At 40.8% G+C, this 20252-nt stretch overlaps 1 protein-coding gene across 9 annotated transcripts in view; it reads left to right on the top strand.

Annotated features, from left to right (window-relative positions):
• ARID1B (AT-rich interaction domain 1B) overlaps window positions 1-20252 on the top strand; it is a 446720-nt gene that overhangs the window by 118466 nt on the left and 308002 nt on the right. For all 9 annotated transcript variants that reach the window (XM_053904333.1, XM_053904331.1, XM_053904329.1 and 6 more), the window contains exon 3: window positions 16218-16367. In XM_053904333.1, coding sequence (XP_053760308.1) covers window positions 16218-16367 — 150 coding nt within the window. The remainder of the gene's footprint in view (window positions 1-16217; window positions 16368-20252) is intronic.

Genomic DNA, 20252 nt, shown 5'->3' with positions numbered 1-20252 from the left:
GTTTACAGCTTGTCCTCCATATTTCACTTGCATGTTATTCCCCAGTCTGCTGTTCCATGATTGAGGGTCATGGGAGAGTGACACGAGCATGGAGGGTGGCAGTGGCTGGGTGGGCGCGGGGAGAGAGAGTTGAGTTCTATTTGTTACTCCATTTGGGTGAAATTGTGCAGGTTTCCTAACCCTTGATCTAGCTTCTTGACCTAGCTTCGTTGACCTTGACCTAGGAGAGGGTTGAACCAGTGATCTCTGAAATCTCTATCCGTTCTGATAGTGCATGATAAAGTAATTCACAATAAAATGTCATTAGACTTAGCCTTCTGAGAATGGGGGAACGCACGTGTATTTTTAGTTTCAAACAATAGCTTATTGGTCCAGATATGTGTGCTGTGTGTTGGATATGTTTTCGAGCATCTTCCACTCCCTTCTCTCCCCACCCCCAGCTCAGACTATGATCCAGTGAATAAAATGCATGAAGTCAGTTTTTCAGCCACTGATGTGCATAATGTTTCCTTTAGTCTCACCTTTGTCTATGGGGTTCAGGGAAAAAAATCACTGCTTTATGAGAGAGGGTCGGTTAGTAGTAGAGAAACATCTTTTAATGCAAAAAGACTCCTCTATTGGGGCGCCTGGGTGGCTCAGTTGGTAACGCATCCAACTCTTGATTTCATCTCAGGTCATGATCTCACAGTTTCGTGAGTTCAAGCCCCACCTCGGGCTCTGTGCCGACCCTGCAGAGCCTGCTTGGGATTCTCTCTCTCTCTCTCTCTCTCTCTCTCTCTCTCTCTCTCTCTCTCTCTCTCTCTCCCCCCCTCTCCCCCTCTCCCTCTCTCCCTCTCTCCCTGTCTCCCTCTCTCCCTCTCCCTCTCTCCCTCCCTCCCCCTCCCGTGCTCAATTTCTGTCTCTCTCAAAATAAATTAATAAACTTAATAAAAAAAAAAAAGAGAGTCCTTTATAAACTCACTCCTCTTTATTTGTTATGGGTTCATTCTGAAAGTTGGGACCAAAAGTGAAATGACTGAGGGGCGCCTGGGTGACTCAGTCTAGGTTAAGCGTCCGACTCTTGGTTTTGGCTGAGATCGTGCTTTCACGGTTTGTGAGTTTGAGCCCTGTGTCAGGCTCTATGCAGAGAGCACAGAGCCTGCTTGGGATTCTCTCTCTCCCTCTCTCTCTGGCCCTCTGCCACTCTCTCTCCGTCTCTGTCTAAATAAATAAAGTTAAAAAAAATAAAACGACCGGCTAGTTCTGCTCATTGGGAGCCTGTTCTGTCCCTGGGAAGCACAGGACAAAGCCTACAACCTCGCTACCCTCTGAGTCAGTGTCAGTGCCTCCACTCCGGGAGGATGCCAGTGATGGTCCCCACACTCCTTCTTCCCTTGGGACTTCCTATTCTTAGATTCTGCAGCCTACTGAATTCTCAGAGTCTCAGAGGAAGACTTTAATAGCCAGATTTGGGTCTTGGCCATGGTATGTAGGGAAGGCTGACCCTTTTGCATTACCAGTGCTGTTATTTTTCTCCATTCATACATTTTTCACCATATGTGTCATTTGAAGTTTGGGATAGATAGATTAATGAGTACATGTTTCTCCCTTAAAAAAAAAAAATCTCATGGAACAGTTAGTTAGACTGTATGTTTTTTTTAATATTTTTTTTAACATTTATTTTTGAGAGACAGAGAGAGACAGCATGAGTGGGGGGTGGGGGGGACAGAGACAGAGGGAGACACAGAACCCGAAGCAGGCCTCAGGCTCTGAGCTGTCAGCACAGAGCCTGATGCGGGGCTCAAACCCATGGACTGTGAGATCATGACCTGAGCCGAAGTCGGACGCTCAACCGACTGAGCTACCCAGACGCCCCTAGACTGTATATTTAAAAAAAAATTTTTTTTAGTGTTTATTTATTTTTGAGAGAGAGAGAGAGAGAGAGCACACTAGAGTGAGCGGGGGAGGGGCAGAGGAAGAGGGAGACAGAATCCGAGCAGGCTCCAGGCTCTGAGCTGTCAGCATAGAGCCCGATGCGGGGCTTGAACTCATGAGCTGTGAGATCATGATCTGAGCCGAAGGCAGACACTTAACTGACTGAACCACCCGGGCACCCCTAGATTGTATATTTTTAAAGGATCATGTTTTAATACAATATAGTTTTTAAAATTCTTTTTTTTTTTTTTTTGGCAGGATAGAAAAACAGATATAGAAAGGCTATAGAAGCAGCTAGCACCCTAGTGCTAGTTAGTAACAGTATAATCACATAGCATTCCACCCATCTTTCATTAAAAGCAGAAATTGGGGGGGTGCCTGGGTGGCTCAGTCGGTGGAGTGTCCAACTTCGGCTCGGGTCATGATCTTGTGGTCTGTGAGTTCGAGCCCCGCGTCAGGCTCTGTGCTAATAGCACAGAGCCTGGAGCCTGTTTTGGATTCTGTGTCTCCCTCTCTCTCTGGCCCTCCCCCGTCCATGCTCTGTCTCTCTCTGTCTCAAAAATAACTAAACGTTAAAAAAAAAACAAACAGAAATTAGGAAAAACTTAAAAGTTGTATTAAAAAAAACAGTGCGTGCGCGCGCAGCGCGCACACACACACACACACACACACACACACACACACCCCAAGTCATTTGTACGCATGGTGTGAAATCTCCAAGCTAGAAAGAGTCTGCAGTGCACAGTTTTCTCCTCCTGTCCCTCCACCGTTGACTTCTCCTCCACAGAAGATACCAGTTACTTGTCTCTCTGTTGGCTGTTTGAACATTCTAGTCGTGCTGTGGTGAAGGCCTGTTGTCCCTGTTTCCCCCTCTCCGTGGTTCTCTCGAGCAGACCAGTCTTCGCAATCTGGCATTCTGTGCACATGTTCCAGCCATGCGGTTCCAAAGTTGACATTGCAGCCTCGGCAAAGGTCATCTCTTTAAAATTCTCTGAAATTCCCCTTTGGCACATCCGTGTTGGCAGCTGGGTTTATATAGGAAAGTGGTAAAGCTCTTGGCTCCTCTTTTTGTGCTTTACAAAAATAGAAATCTCTGGCCAGCAGGGCAGCTGGGCAAGCAGCTCCTTGGTCAGTTCCCATCAGCTGCCCTCGCTGAGTGTTTTCCCTCTTACCTGCTGGCGGTGGCGACCTCACCCGGACCCGGGGCCCGAGTGGGTGGGTTTTAAAAACATGAGCAGACTGTAGCCCGACACATATTTTAAAGTCTTATTAGAAAACCCTGCTGTTCTGACATGTGTGAGAGGTACCGTTGTACTGTTTTGACTTCTGATCCTGTCATTGTCTTGTATTTTTGAACGACTCGAAGATGATATTCACTGATCCAAAACTACCTGTTGCCTTTCGAGCGGTAGTATAACAAGAAAGATGGAAACTCCGAATGGCTTTCCAGTGAGGTGAATTCCTTACGAACTAAATGACATAAGGCGCCTGTTTTCTTGGGAACGTGCTGCTCTCTTGGATGGAGACGACTGACTCCCTGTGAGGCAGCACAAACCTTTTTCTTTTCAAGTAGCTTTTTCTAGGAAAATGTTGCTTCTCTTAGCCGAATTGACCTATTTATGACTAGAGACTGCCTTCAGAGCCCTTCACTGCTTTCTGTGTGCACCGTGGCCTCCACAGAAGTAGAGCTGTGTGCTAGTCACCGCAGCGTATTTCCAGTTGTGATTCTCTAATTTAAAAACGACTGCATATGTTGGGTGTGGAAAATACTTATTTTTGATTTTGTGTTAAATGCAAACTCTGGAAACCTCGATGTCGCAGGCTTCCGTGTTAGAAACGAGCATCGTCCTTTTATTGTTAGTTTTTTTGCTGCTTGTATTATTATTGAAATAAGATATGTAGACTCCTAGATGGGTTTTTCTCCCCTGTGATAGTTTATGGAAGATTTTAGACCACTTGTTTTTGTGCGTTGCTTCTCTTTTCTTCAAGAAGAGATGTTGTGTAGTATGTCTTTTGCTCTTAGCACACCCTTCCTTTCCCTCCCCTAAGACCAAGTTTATGTACGTTGGAAATATGCTATCTTTTTCAGCCCAAAGTTTTGGAATGAGATTTATCATGTTGTGCATTACACGCAGACTTTTTCTCTGAAGCTGCAATTTTTTTCCCGTTATGCTTGTTTTATCAAAAAGCATACTGTAGCCTTTATAGATCTGTGATATCGAATGCCCTCGATGGATCCTTGGGAAGAAAGTGTTTTAAAGTGCATAATTAGGGTACTTGAGCATAAAACTACAATTATACACTTGTGTGTTAATTTTGTGTACAGTAAGACTTTAGTTCAACACTGGTTGTAAATGAGAGAGGAAGCATTTTACTGCCAGTGAATGCCTGCATTTTATGAATACTTAAAATCTTCTCTAATTGGCTGACCTGGAAGAAAAGGTGAAAACATCTGTAGTTAGGAGGTAGAGGAGAGAATACAAAATGTGTAAAAAAAAAAAAAGAAAAAGTAACCAGAAAAGTAATCTTAACTCTTGTGTGAACCATACTCACTGTGCCTTTGGAAGCATTCATGCTATTTTAGTTGCTATTCCACAATAAAGACTAGCTGACTTACAAGCATTTTGATGAGCCAGCGAAATTAAGCAAGGGACAGAGTGAGAGAGATAGTTGACAAGGAATCTTTGATCTGATAGAATAAAGGCTTCGGCTTGCACTGGTCGACCATACGTTTGTTACTCAGATTCTGCGTGCAAGCATTAGGGGGCACTCCTTGAAGCTCGGAGTTAATTTTATGAAAAAGGATGTACCACTTTATGAAATGGATAATAATGTTCCAGAAGTAGTTACCCTCAAGAGGTAGCATGGGCTAGAAATATAAATTAATTTAAGAAGGGTATAAATAAATTCATGGATAATAGAATGATAATGATTATAAAGCGGAAATAAAGGCTGTTCAGGACATATCCCTGACTTTTGGAAATTGAGGTCATGAGAGGCACTACCGTTTAGTTCCCACAGCCATACAGAATATTCACTCTGCAGAACATTGTCTGACCTAGTATTCGCTGAAGCTGTGATTTGCTAAATATAGAGCAGTTAGACTTAGAATTAAGCAGTGAAATTTTGTAGGCAATTAATAATTGTAAAGAAGTCTAAGGGAGGTTGTATGTATATTATTTTCACTGTGCTTATGTTTATAACCTTAATATTGTATGTGCACCTGTCAAGGGGTTTTAGAAAACACATTTTTCATGTAAAAAGACTTCTACACTGGCGACCAATGAGAACTTTCCAGCTTTGTGACATGAATCAAAAAGCAATTTGTTCTCCACTGTAGAGAACAAACGAAACTGATGGTTACCTGAGGGGAGTTGGGGGTGGTGGTGAGTGAAATAGGGGAGGGGATTAAGAGGATACTTGTGATGAACACTGAGAATGTATAGAATTGTTGACTCACTGTACTGTGCATATGAAACTAATACTGTGTGTTAACTTCACTGGAATTAAAATACAAGAGAAAAAGAAAATGTGGAAAACCCAAAAAGCTCAGAATAGAAAGTGAAAAATCACCATATTCTATTCATCCAAAGAAACCCACTGTTAGTAATTGACACAAGTTTCGGGTCACTGTTGACAAATAATGCTACATATCGATCAGCTTGAAAGTCTCAGTAGTTTATAACAACAGATGTTTATTTTTCCTCTCATGGGTCTGTGGGTTGGTTGGGCCGATTTTGAGGTGGACTCTGCTGGGTCCAGGCAAGACATCTGGGTTGGGTTCCCTGCATGCGATTTATTTTGGGTTCCCAGATGGGACCGAAGAGCTGCAGGGTGCTAAAATTTTCCAGTGAGATGATATGATGGGATAGATGCCGGGCTGGGGAACAGTGGGTGGGGCTGTAGATGAAATAGCATTGGTCTTAAGTTGGTAATTGCTTAAACTGTGGGTTTTAATACTGTTCTTTCGACTCTTGGATGTGTTTAAAATTTTACATAGTGAGTTAAATTGGTGAAAAAAAAAAGTATCTTTTGATAGTTTAAAAATAAGCTAAAGGAGAGGGTTAAATCAGCCTAGATAATGCTGGTTATTTTTCAGGCCATAAAACAGCAGTGTTTGCGGCCTGGAAGTTATCTGTTAGGAACAAGGGCATAGACAAAAACGGAAGTGTGCTCCATAGCAACGTGAACTGTGTAACTGGCTTGTTTGTGTGGTTGGTCATCAAGCCTGTTCTGGTGTTTAAGACACTGCTTGACCCCTGAATGCTTTGCCAACTCCTTCTTCAAATCTGGGTACTCTTTTTTTTTTTTTTTTCTTAAGGGAAGCTGGACAGAATTTGAAGGAACTTAGCTTGAGTGTACTATGCATACAGTAAGCACTCAGTACACATTCGTTGATTGTTTCTTGTTTTTCAAGCATGAAGGAGTAATTTCAGGAAATTGTGGAGGTATGTTGTTTCGTCTGTTTTTCTTAAGACAAGCCTAAGAACAAGATTTATTTTTCTTTTTAAAATAAAGTAAGAAAAAAAAGGGACCTAAATTGTTTAGAAGTCTCAATTGGGGACTTAGCTTAAGGGATTGTAGATTATGGGGCAGTGGTAGGTAGAATCTTGACCTTGTAAACTTTATTTATTACCTTCTAGCACATTCTTTTTGACTGGACATGTTGACATAATAAAATTTCCTCATGCAATTGGTTCAACCACACATCGGCTTAACATCTGAATTCCTTGCTGTAGGGAATTTTCAGTCTGACTCTTATGCATGAAAAACAGTGTTTGATCTTTCTGTGAAATCAGAAGCCGGCAGAATTTGCCACAGTAATGACTAAAAAATGTAACTGTTGTGTACTTATGATTTGTCCTGTGCCTTTTCCCTTCCCATTTTGTGGAATTTACCTGGAGGGGCTCAAGCCTATGATGGAAAACAAACAAAAATTAAGGAGCTTTCTGCTGTTAAAGGCAAATTGTTTTAAGACACTCTTCTGATAACTCTTAAATAGACCACAATAAATAATCCCAAATCAATTAATTGCATTTTGTTCTAGATTTGTGAAAAACACGGAGTTCGTTTAAGAAATGGTAGATAACATTTTGGTGTTTATTCCTTTAAGCTACAAATTCTTTACTCAGAAAATCAATTAATTGCATTTTGTTCTAGATTTGTGAAAAACACGGAGTTCGTTTAAGAAATGGTAGATAACATTTTGGTGTTTATTCCTTTAAGCTACAAATTCTTTACTCAGAAAACCACACACACACAGATTTTTCATATTACAGGATAGCATTTTGTTACATATACTATTTAGTACCCTGCTATCCCTTAAGTCCCACCTTAATAATCATTCTTGCTATTAAATACATATTATCTCCAGTGAGGTTCATTAATAAGCTGATATGTTCTGGGTACCTGGGTGGTTCAGTTGGTTAAGCATTGACTTCAGCTCAGGTCATGATCTAATGGCTCATGGGTTCCAGCCCTGTGTCGGGCTCTGTGCTGACAGCTCAGAGCCTGGAGCCTGCTTTGGATTCTGTGTCTCCCTCTCTCTCTGCCCCTTCCCTGTTCATGTTTCTTTTCTCTCTCTCTCTCTCTCTTTCTCTTTAGCAAAAATAAACAAACATTAAAAAAAATTATGGGGCGCCTGGGTGGCTCGGTTGGTTGAGCGTCCGACTTTGGCTCAGGTCATGGTCTCGCAGTTTGTGAGTTCGAGCCCCACGTTGGGCTCTGGGCTGACAGCTCGGAGCCTGGAGCCTGCTTCGGATTCTGTGTCTCTCCATCTCTCAGCCCCTCCCCTGCTCATGCTCTATGTCTCTCTGTCTCTCAATAATAAATAAACGTTAAAAAAAATTAAAAAAAAATATGGGGTGCCTGGGTGGCTCAGTCAGTTAAACATCTGACTTCAGCTCAAGTCACCATCTCACAGTTCATGAGTTTGAGCCCCATGTCGGGCTCTGTGCTGACAGCCTGGAGCCTGTTTCAGATTCTATGTCTCCCCCTCTCTGCCCCTCCCCTTCTCTCTCTCTCTCTCTCTGTCTCTCTCTCTCTCTCTCTCAAAAATAAAAACAAACATTTAAAAAAATTTTAAAAAATCAGATATATTCTTGAATCCTGCCCCCACCCCAACCAATCCCTGTTGATGGACATTTAGACATTTAGGCTATTTACATATTTTCAGTGGCAATGCTATCATGGGGGTGCAGTGAGCTTGCTACACGTATCTTTGCATACTTGTTTCACATTTTTTCTCAAGGTATCTTCTTAAAAGTAGAATTGTTTCTGTACATATTGTAACTTGCCCTAGATGTTTGAATTTACATACGCACCACGATTATTTCAGTATACCTAATTGCAGTGTACTGTTTTGGATTACATAAAGTGAAAATATGAAAACTCCTTGTTAAGTATCTAGGAACAGTCATTGTCAAGTAGGAAATTTACATGTAGGCATAAATAAGGCAGTGATGGTTTAACATAAATATGCTATAAAACGTGAAGTCAAAACTTTAGATACATTAGTTGTTAAGTATACATGTTCTGCTAGTGGTTTTTAAAGGTATAACTTACATACACTAAAATGCTCAGATCTTAAGTGTACCATTTGATGAATTTTGACACATAGGTACATCCATGAAACTACCAACCCAGTTAAGATGCAGAATATTTTTGTCACTCCCACAAATTCCTTCATGCCTGTTTTTAGCCATTCTCCATATTTCACAACCGATGTTAAGATCTTTCTATTACCATATATTAAGTTCGTGTGATTTCGAATTTCACATAAACAGGTAATACTGTGTGTTGAATGTGTCTACACTTAATATAGTTCTGGAGGGAACTGTAGATACCAAACCAGACTATACTTTTTAGAACAAAAGGATCTGAGGCTGATGTGAAAATTATATTAAGAACAGTAGGTCTTTCAAAAGAATGAAGTTAGACCCTTAACTTACACTGTGCACAAAAAATTAACTCAAAATGGATTCACAGACCTAAACATAAGAGCTAAAATCTATAGAACCCCTTTTTTCCCCCCTTAAAGTTTATTTATTTATTTTGAGAGACAGAGAATCCCAAGCAGGCCCTGTGCTGTCAACACAGAGCCCGACATGAGGTTCCATCTCATGAACTGTGAGATCCTGACCTGAGCCGAAATCAGGAGTTGGATGCTTGACTGAGCCACCCAGGTGCCCCAGAATCTATAGAACTCTTAGAAGAGGGGTGCCTAGGCCGGCTTAGTCGGTGGAGTGTGTGACTCTTGATCTTGGGATTTTGAGTTCAAGCCCCACGTTGGGCGCATAGAGATTACTTAAATACACACACACACACACACACACATACATATACACACACACACATACATATACACACACACACATATATATATACATATATACACACACATACACACACATATATATATACACACACACATATACATACGTACTTATATAAAAACATATGCACACATTTAGGTAATATACATATGTAATATACACCTATATACATATGTAAAAGTATATACATATATAAAAGTATATACATATATATAAATATATACGTATATATATTTAAGAAATAAAATTCTTAGAAGAAAACATAGGGGAAAGCTTCATGACATTAGATATAGCAGTAATTTCTTGAATGTGAAGCCAATGCACAGGCAACAAAGGAAAAGATAGGTAAATTGGACTACATCAAAATTAAAAACTTTGTGCACCAAAGGACACTAATCAAGAGAATGGGGGCACCTGGGTGGCTCAGTGAGTAAAGGGTCTGACTTCGGCTCAGGTCATGATCCCAACAGTTAGTGAGTTTGAGCCCTGCATCTAGCTTTGCGCTGGCAGTGTGGAGCCTGAACCAGAGATTCTCTCTCTTTCTCTCCCTCTCTCTCTACCCCACTCCCACTTGCATGTGTGCCCTCTTTCTTTCTCCTTCTCTCTTTCAAAATAAACTTAAAAAAAGATAATGCAAAGGCAACTAATACAATGGAATATTTGCAAATCCTATGCCACATAGGGGATTAATATCCAAAATATTTAATGCACTCCTACAATTCAACAACAGAAAACAATCTAATTAATAAATGGGCAAAGGAGATAAATACATTTTTCCAAGTAAGATAAACAAATGGCCAGTAAGCATGTAGAAGGTGCTCAACACCACTGATCATTAGGGAAATGAAAGTCAGACACACAAGGAGTATGATACCACTTCATACCCAGTAGGATGGCTATTACAAAACAAACAAACAAGCAGAAAACAGCAAGTGCTGTCAAGGATGTGGAGAAATTGGAACACTTGTGCACTGCTGGTGGGAATATAAAATGGTACAGCCACCGTGAAAACAGTATGGCGGTTCCTCACAGAATTAAGCATAGAACTACCACGTGATCCAGCAATTCCACTACTGGGTGTTTATCCGTAAATACTTGAACAGATGTTCATGTGTCCTTTTTCATGGCAGCATTGCTTGTAATGACCCCAAAATAGAAACAACCCAAGTGTCCATGATGGATGACTAGATAAGATGATTTCCCTATGTTAACGTGTCTGTGATAAATTTAGGACGATGTAAAGTATTTCTTTTCATCTTAAATTGTTTCCCTCTAAAAGGAAGGACAAAAGTGATAATGTAAATAGATTCAGATAATCCAGAGGTGACAGATCTGTAATAGAAACCAAAGTGTATTTTAGTAACATAACTTCCTAATCAAGGAGGATTATAATATCTGTTCCCAATGTTTTTGTAAGCTGTTGTGGAGATAGAACATTGGACGGGACGATTGTGTAGCCCAAGGCGGAAAGCTCTTACATTTATATGTCGGTGGTGTGTGATTTATAGTATGTGTTTTATATACCTATTCCAGGAGGTTCAGTCAACAAATACTCATTGAGCTCTTACTGCGGGCCAGGCCTTGTGAGTGCAGTGATGAACTAAACTGCCAAGACCCCATTTTCTGTGAGATTTACATTCCAGTGAGTGTGATAATATGCTTGTAGTCAGGTACATTTGAGAAATTCCAGATTTAAAGGTGGATGTGTTTCCTAACTTCTTTTAATATACTTAACACACCTTTTAATATACTTGTATGTTATGTTTTATATTTTTATGTTTACTTCTCAAATTTTTTCGATTATAGGATTCATTTCTGTGAATTAACTTCCCAGATTAGTGCCCCTTGTAGGTGCCATTAGGTTTCGCTGGCGTAAAGTCCTTCCTGTCAGGGATTTATCAATCTTCAGGAAAGGTAGGAGACCCTCGTGAAGTCTTTGGCTTCATCTTGCCCCTTGTGAAAGGCAAGAGATTAGGGGACCTGACTTAGCAGTCAGGGATGGGTCTCTGGAGCAAAGATCTAGCTGGGCCTCTTTAAATAAAGCAGCTGACCAAGGCATTTTCCTCTCCAGCCCCTTCATGGGGCCTGCCTCCTGCTTTGTGTGCATGCTGGGGTGACGTCTATGCCTCTGCCTTTTTGGGGGAGGGGAGATGTGGGATGGGGGGAGGTGAGCTCTTTATTTCAGAATTTTAAATTATGAAACAATTTACGCATACAGAAAAGTACGGAAACAAATATAATGGACAGTTGTGTAACTACACCAAAATGGTTGGGTGTTAACATTTTGCCACATCTCCATATCTCCGTCTTTTTATAAAGGAAAAAATGCAGGACTGAGCGCCATCCCATCTCTTCCCCTCTCCCCCCTCCAGAGAGTGTCATCTGTTTCCTTTTCAATGCATGGTTTTCAGTGAATACTTTAACTATATATATATATACACACACACATATATATATGTATGTGTATATATATATATATGTATATAATAACTATATATATATATAAACCCCCGAACAGTATTTTTTGTGTGTATTAAAAATTCAGACAAATGCTATTATATTGCATTCTTTTGTTGCTTTTTAAAAAAATTCAGCATTATATTGTTTAGATTTGAGCCATTTTGATCTGTGGGCCTTAACTACATCCTTTTTTTTTTTTTTTTTTGGTAATTGTATAGAATTCCATTGTATGGCTATAGCAAAGTATGTTTTCTTTCCATTTATCTACTTGTCAGAGTTCGATTGTGTCCTCTTTCTGGCTTTGTAAATACTATTGCATCGAGTATCCTTCTTGGGACACCTGTGAGTGTTTTCGTGTGCATGTATTTATAAGGGGGATTGCTGGATTATGGGGTCAGTGCACCTTTAAACTTGGTGAGGAAACTGTTTTCTAAAACTTCTTTAGAACGAAAACTGGAGAGAAGATAAACCTTGATTATTTCTTCAATTTTGAAATACGAGCAAAGGGTTCAGGATAAGGTATAGTGAAAAACGGGGCCCAGAATTTCTGTACATCTAACATGATACAGAGATGTGAAAGTTGATACTCCCATTTTTTATCAGAGTGGTTTCCTAAAATAAACACTTAAAGTAAATGGATCATTTTTAGCTATACTTTTTCCCTCTTCAGTAATATAGGAAAGTATTCATATCTCTTTGAAAATTGGAATAAATTTTTTGTTATTATGTGTGCTCACGCTCCACTGTAAGATCTTCTTTATTTAGAAATGAGTGAAATAAATTCTTGTTTTTAAAAAACAGAAAAGCTCTGCTCTCAGGCATTTTCTGGAGATTTCCATTTGGTTTAGCTTAGTGATATTTTTATTCAAACTGTGATAAAGGTCCAGAGCGTTGGCTGGGTATATAATGGCCTAGAGGGTAAGCGGTTAATAGCCGAGCACTGTGCCGCTGTTAGCGTGAAGTTCACTGGTTTGCCTGTTAGATGAAGCTGAACGTAGGCATCTCAAAGAGTTGGGTGGTACAAGTGATTTCAGTTTTATAAGATGTTCCTTCGTTAATTTAATTCTTTATATAATAACTTGATTCAGGAATCCACTGAACAACATCCATTCATTCAGCAAACATTTATTGACTGGCAGGCCCTCTCCCCAGAGACATTCCATGAATGTGGGAGCTTAATGTCTAGTGATGAGGACAAACAGTAAACACAACACCCAATTAAGGGGTTTACTGACTCAGACCATCTCTGCCGTGTGAAATGGAGTTGGAACTGGCATGAGAAAGACGGTTGGGGCTGTGCTTGTGTAGTTAGGCTGGCCCAGGGAGGGTGGATCTGAGCTACAAGTGCTTCGTGACCCCAGCTCCCGGCACTTGGTCCCTGGTCCTCAGTGAAGTCTTGGTTGCATTTCCCTTGCACCCAACATTCTGGGGATGTCACTTCTCCTGAAGGTGTTTGAGAACCAAGACGTACGCGAGAAGACCCTCAGCAGCCAAAATGGATTTTACAGGATTCGAGGCAGTAACGGCTCCCACGCTCCCCTCATGGACGAGTCCCCTGGGCCTTCGTGTTTTTAACCAGTGTCACGGGCTCCTCAGTCCTCAGCAGATTCCGTTGAGGATGGAGGTCAGTGGTGAGCGGTGGCCGGGTGCCTGGGTGGCACGTAAGGCAGGCGGCAGAGCGAGACCATAGTTACCCAGTGGGGTTTGTGCAGACGGCTTTCGGCAGGAGGCTCCGGGGCCTTTAGTGTATCCTGGCTCAACCTGCTGATTTATGTTTTATGATGGTGGTTGTTTGGCTTAAGATTTTAGAAAAGTATATGATAGATCTTTGAAAGCCATGCCTCTGAATTGATTAAAGCAAGAGCAGTGTTGATGATTAAAGAACGTAGACTTTAGTTCCAGACAACTGAGGCGTTAGATTTAGAAATTGAGTTTTGAAAGAAAAACTTAGGAAATACTTAATATTTTAGAGAGAGCACTGCAACTTGTAGTTTAAGAAGTAATGGCATCTGTGTAGAATTCCAGGTAGGATTATTATATTGCTGGTTATAATAGGAACATGAGTTAATAGAGAAAGTAGGCCCTATCTTGTAGATAGGGGTGTGAGACAGATACGGTTACGGGACTGACCATGTTCACACAAGTGAGGCACAGTAGGACTCGGATTTGGACTTGACACGTTTCTAACCCAAAGACTCTTCAGCTAAACAGAGTTCAGTGATCTCTGCTTCAACGTGGCTGCCATGGAAGGACAGGGGACGGGGTTCAGTTGATGGGCAACCAGGACCCAGGTCTCACTGACAGGCTGATTGTCCCGTGTTATAAATCACCTCACCCCAGGCTTTCGGAGGGGGAGCTGCCAGTTAGGTCAGTACCAGGCGAATTAGGCCCATGTATCTAAAAGGAGAGCAAATAGGTTTAATGGTGGAAGACCGCTGTAAAATTTCCCAAGCAGAAGTTTTGGATGGTTTCTCCTCCGAAGTTGGCCGTGTTCTGCGGACTGCGGCCGTGGCTCCGTTGAACGTTTGCTTGTAGTCCCAGCAGCCTACCTGGGCTCCCCTGCACCCTGACTTGCCCCCCGCCGCCTTTGGAGAGCTCGAATAGACCGTGAGGGTCTAACACGTGCATGGCTGCTCCAGTGTTAGTCGCTGCCTACAACACGCTCTGTTGTTGTCCTTCTTAGAAAGTAGAGCCCCGCTCCCCAAACGGCACATTCATACTGTGTGTAAGGGTTTCTGTAAACCAGAAAGTCAACATATTAAAGTGCAATTCCCAGGGGAGTCGCCGGCTGTGTTGATTGAGCTTTACAGTAGTTTTAACACTGGCAAAAGTGTTATCCTAACTGCTTCAAATCAAACTGCAAAGATGCTTGTGTGAAATCTAGTATTAGATATCAAATCAACATATGGGTGCTGAACGGAAGGATATGTGTTGTGGTAGTATACGATATTCTAGCATGTGGAGTTGTATTTTATGGAAATTCTTTGGCTTGGCTTATGGCAGGGACATACATTCATTATGAGATATCAAGCTGTAAAATAAATAAAAGCAAAGAATTCAACTGTGCAGTTAAATGGTTTTCAGCACAAACTTGTCTGCTCTACTAACGTAGGGTCTGCGTGATGAGGCATTTGTGAGCCATTGTGGCCAAACGTTCGTGATCGTTGTCGACAGGCCTTGACGATAATCTAGATCAGGTCAGAAAGAAAATGAACTTTAGCTTTTGGCATTTTTCTCCTTTTTCTTCATTGTATGTCTTAACAAATTACCGTTCTAATTGGTGTTAGAGGCAAAGCGTTGAATATTTTTCTCCCTTTACCATTCCTTCTTTTTCCTCATTTGGTATTTTATAGCGATTGCGTTTTTAAATGTGTGTCTGGAACAGATCACTGAATCCTTGAGTATGTGGGCTCACGGGCTTCTAGTTCTGAGGGTTTTCAGATGGACCATGTTGTTATTAAGAGTGCCTTGGTCATCCTCGTCTCTGGGGTGCTTTTTGCTATCCTGATCCCGTTTTCCTTTTTCTCTGTTGTTCTCTCTTCCAATTAGAGGGGAAAAATAAGGCAATAGAGTTTTCATTTGAAAAAAAATTTAAAAGTATCATCCGTGGTGTATTACATGAGGAAGGACTTTCCTTTGAGCAAAGATTATAAGGATGTTTAGGTTCGTGCAAATTAGAGACGGGGGAGGGAAGACTCATCTAGAACATTTTTGCCTGTGTCTTTGGCCTTTGCAGGGTAGTGCACTCTGCTTTACACCATCACGTGTTTCATCAAGTAGGAAAATACTATCTTACTATTAGATACGAATCCTTCCGTCAAGAACTCACGTTGTTGGTTATATTGTGTTACATGCATAGTACTGTCTTTTAAAAGGGTTTTATTTGATTGTAGAGTGACGTAGTTTCTTTTTAGCAAAAACAGTAAATAGAATTGCTAATATAACTGGTGTAGTATCTGCTGCTATGTAGTTGGGGCTTTTTGACCTTCGTTGAAACAAAAATACGCCCTATACAGGTACCCAAGCCACAAGCATCCTACAAAATAGTAGTAAGTGCGCTTGGACTGTTGGAGTTCATTTTCATTTTGAGCTTGGCACAAGAATGGATTAACATAATGCTCTTTTGACTTTCTTAGAGGCTAATTGTTTTTTTTTTTTCTTAACAGCATTTGATTAGTTTCACGTGTACAGTCTACGCCTCGCCAACTCAGCAGAGGCCGACGTGTCTTAATGTCAGTATTAGAAAATTCTCCCCCCCCCCCCCCCGCTGGATTTTTATGAGGTTATCAATATTTGATATCTGTTGAAATATTATTTTTTAAAACAAATTTTCTTTTTACTTCGTTGATAATATGTGTCCAGAAGACAGTATGGCGATTTATGTAATGGAGGGAATTCAATTGCTTAGCCGAGAGCCCCCCGCACGTTGCTGAATCGAAACCGTATTTGACCGCCCTGGATTGCACATTTTGACTTTTCTCGCTTGTGTTTTGCTCGTCTTGTCGACAGATGCCGCCTCAGTATGGACAGCAAGGCGTGAGTGGTTACTGCCAGCAGGGCCAGCAGCCTTACTACAACCAGCAGCCGCAGCCCCCGCACCTCACCCCGCAGGCGCAGTATCTGCCGCCCCAGCCCCAGCAGCGGTACCAGCCCCAGCAGGTGAGCGCAGCCGCTGGGCCCCGCCCCCGGCCCGGCCCTCCAGGTCTGTGTCCCAAGGCCAGACTGGGCTCCGACGCGTCTTCCCGTCCCGCCTGAATGAGTCTGTTTTCGGTGGTGGTGGGGGGGGTGGTGCATGTAATATTGAGAAAATGCCGAAGTACATCAGATCGGAACTGCTCGTTTGTTTACGGATGGATGTTCGAAATTGTAGAGTGGGAAGAATACGCTTATTCGGAAAAAATGGTTTTATCCACCATTTCATCTTGCTAGTTGGCACCTACGTGGTATTCCCATGTTGAGCTTTTTGGGGGCTTTTGTTTTAATGGTAAGTGCTACTCTATCAAACACCGTTGCCTGTGCAACGTTACTCTTCTTAAGCTACCTCATGAACGGATAATCACTTCAAAATACTAGAGGGAATCATGTACTTTAAGGATATTGAGCAGTGTGTAGTTTAAATTAGCCTCATTAAATACTCTTTTATGTTATCGGGCTGTGTATTTCAGCTCCCGTGATCGGTAGAAATATCGTACATACGCACGTGGCGAAGTGATTCAGTCTCCTCTTGTTTTCTAGAGGTTGGCACGGAGTGATAGGAAAGGGCTCTGTGAGCTCGGGACTCTTACTCTGAATCCAGATACGTTTAATAGCACTTCCAGTGATACGCGTCAAAATGTAACTTTCCATTTCATATTTTCCTTCTTTCTCTTTTCATGGGGTGGAGAGGGAAGGCAGTGACATTGATGATTCAGTTTTCAAAGTGCTTGCACATGTTGAAGAGATTGTTGATGCTAAACAGGGTGAAAAAAAATACATGAAGTTTGGGGTGCCTGGGTGGCTCAGTCGTTAAGTGGCCAACTCTTGGTTTCGGCTCAGGTCGTGATCTCACGCTTTGTGATGTTGGGCCCCCGAGTTTGGCTCTGCGCTGACAGCACGGAGCCTGTGTGGGATTCTCTGTCTTTCCTCCTTCCCCTCTCGTGCTGTCACGTTCTCTCTTTCTCTAAAAATAAAATAAAGTTAAGGAAATAAATATGTGAAGCTTAATTTATTTTAATTTATTTTTATTTTTTTAAGTTTATTTTGTTTATTTTGAGAGAGAGCACGTGTGCATGTGCGCAGGGGAGGGGCAGAGAGAGGGCGAGAGAGAATCCCAAGCAGGCTCCGCGTCAGCCAGCGAGGGACTGGAACTCACGAACCTTGAGATCATAACCTAAGCCTAAGTCAAGAGTCAGATGCTTAATTGACTGAGCCACCCATGCGCCCTGGAAGCTTAATTTTAATTCAGCTGATTTCTTAAGTATTTTCTTGGGTTCTTTGGAATCTTTTCCCCTGTGACTTCTATTTAAGAGTTTTAAAGAGTTTATGACTTTAAACAAAACATGTTAAAACAGCAGAGATTGAAAATCCTGTAGAATCTTGTGGGTTTTTTTTGTAAATGTTTTCAAAATCCTGATACTAGATGAAGGAATTTATGGAGGTAGGAATGTATATTTCAGTTATTTGGTCTAGTCTTGTATTAAGATGTGGGAAAATTAAATAATCTTCCAATATCGTTTTTTTAAGTGAGAGAAACTAGTGTCTGAGTTTATGATATATAAAGTTCTAGGCTTTTTCAAGGGCTTTCAGCACCTGATTGAACTTCTTGGTAGACACAGGACGTTTTCTCATGCCATCAAAATTTAAGAAGGACTGAATAGAGAGATTACGTTAGTATTTTACTTTGGTGTGCTAAAATAAATCTCTGATTGTAAAACCAATCTGATTAAGGACTCTGAGTGCCTGGCATTTCCTTGGAGACCAAGCTCAAATTTACTTCCTTTATGAAGCATTCACTGATGTCTTCTGTCACGTGGCAATTAGTTATTTAATAGCCTTCACATTTAAATATTTAAAGCATACTACAGGTGAAATCTTATTTTAATGAATACTATTTTAATGTGCTTGGTTTAGGACTATTTTAGGCTTTGCTACTACCATTATTTTATTGATTTGAGTGTGGCAGATTATATGGTAGGAAATACTGTATGTAGAACCATGGCTCTCTAATGTAATTATTGTCATTCCTGTATGTTCTGAGGGAGACAAAACATTTTTTGAACTCTATGAGAAAGGTTTTCTTGTTTTCATACTCCCCACCTGTAGAATGTTTTTTAACTTTCGGTAAGTTCATTATGGGACAAAGAGGTGGAGATCAGAGACATTTATGTGGCTGAATCAGAGGGTCTTGTTTGACAGGAAGAACTTCGGTATTTAGGGAATTAGACGTTCAGATAGATTTGGGAAGTTTGCCTAGGAAATTAGAGTTAGCATTTTGGATATGGTTAGCACCTCCCAAAACAACGTAACAATGACCAACAGGATATTTTCAAAATCAAGCTGAATTTTAATAAGAATTTGTAATTCTGAATTCACATACATTTAAAAACCACAGAAAGCTCAACTATATTAAATGTAGTGAGCCAGTATTTCCTAACAGACAAAACATTCTTTTCTGTACACTTTCTCGTTTCCAAACAGCGTAACGTGGTCTATTGATTTTTATATTAGGGAATCAGTCAGCAAATAATACTTTGTGTCTTTTGTTAATAGGATTGATACAAAAAGTGATTTTCGGGTTCTATGAAGACACCTCACTCTGTGTCTTTAACATTTGTTAACGTGTTATGTTTTGAATAATCAATACATTCGTATATTTCAAAAAGTATGAGGGAAGGATACAGATAAGCTTCCCAGCACAGTCCTCCTGAGTAGTTCAGCCCCACCTCACCCTTTGCCAGATAACCACGTGAGTAGGTTATTTTGCATCTTTCTGGAGTATGTTTATACAAAAGAGCAAGATACCGTATTTTAGTATTAAATTATTAAATGTTTGTTTAGTTTTGAGATAGAGAGGACATGTATGTGTGCAAGCAGAGGAGGTACAGAAAGAGAGGGAGGGAGAGAGAGAATCCCAGGCAGGCTCTATGCTGTCAGCACAGAGCCCGACACGATCCACAAACCACAGGATCGTGACCAAAACCCAGAGTCAGATGCTTAACTGACTGAACCACCCAGGTGCCAAGATTCCATATTTAAATTTTTACTCCACTTTCCCACAAATGGTGGCATACTGTAACATGCACACTTTTCTGTTCTTTGTTGTCCTCCTCTCCCACCCACTTAAGGGTGGTTTCTGTCGAACTTGCCAAAGGAGCACGTTAAAGTAACCCTTCATTCTTTTTCATAGCTTCCTTTCACTTTATGGACACACCGAGATATATTTAACCAGTTCCCTTTTGATGGTCATTTAGATTAGTTTAAATTATTTGCACTTCAAACGAGACTGCCAAGATGAACTTTGTATATGTATCATTTTGTTAATGTGCGAGTCTATCTGTAGGATAAATTCCCGGAAGTGGGACTAGTGTGTCAATGGGTGTATGCAGTTACAGTTTTGGTAAATATTGCCAGATTGTTTCTTTGAGGGGTCGTACCAATGTATACTCACACTATCAGTGTGTGAGAGTACCGGTTTCCCTACACTTGTGCCAGTAGCATGGTTTTTACTAAGCTTCTGGATTTTTGCCAGTCTGATAATGTAATTTTAATTTGCATTTATCTTGTTTTGAGTTCTGTTGAATGTTTTATATACTTAAAAGCATTTGCATTTCTTTTTTTTTTATTGTGAATTCACACCTTTTTATCTTGAATTTTTCTATTCAATTGTTGGTCTTTTAAAAGTTGATTTAATAAAAACCTATATATATTAGGAAGACTGGATCTTTGCCTGTGATATGAGTTACCAACCACCCTCCCTCACCTTGTCATTCATCTTTTGACATTAATTATGGTTTATTTGTTTGTTTGATCTTGCAGAGGGGCTTTTTAAATTTTAAAAGGTATGTA

This window comes from Panthera pardus, unplaced genomic scaffold (assembly GCF_024362965.1).
Source record: "Panthera pardus isolate Hobbes unplaced genomic scaffold, ASM2436296v1 HiC_scaffold_17, whole genome shotgun sequence".
In the NCBI taxonomy this organism is placed as follows: domain Eukaryota; kingdom Metazoa; phylum Chordata; class Mammalia; order Carnivora; family Felidae; genus Panthera; species Panthera pardus.
Note: the sequence above shows the minus strand (reverse complement) of the source record. Positions and strands in the feature narration are given on the sequence as shown.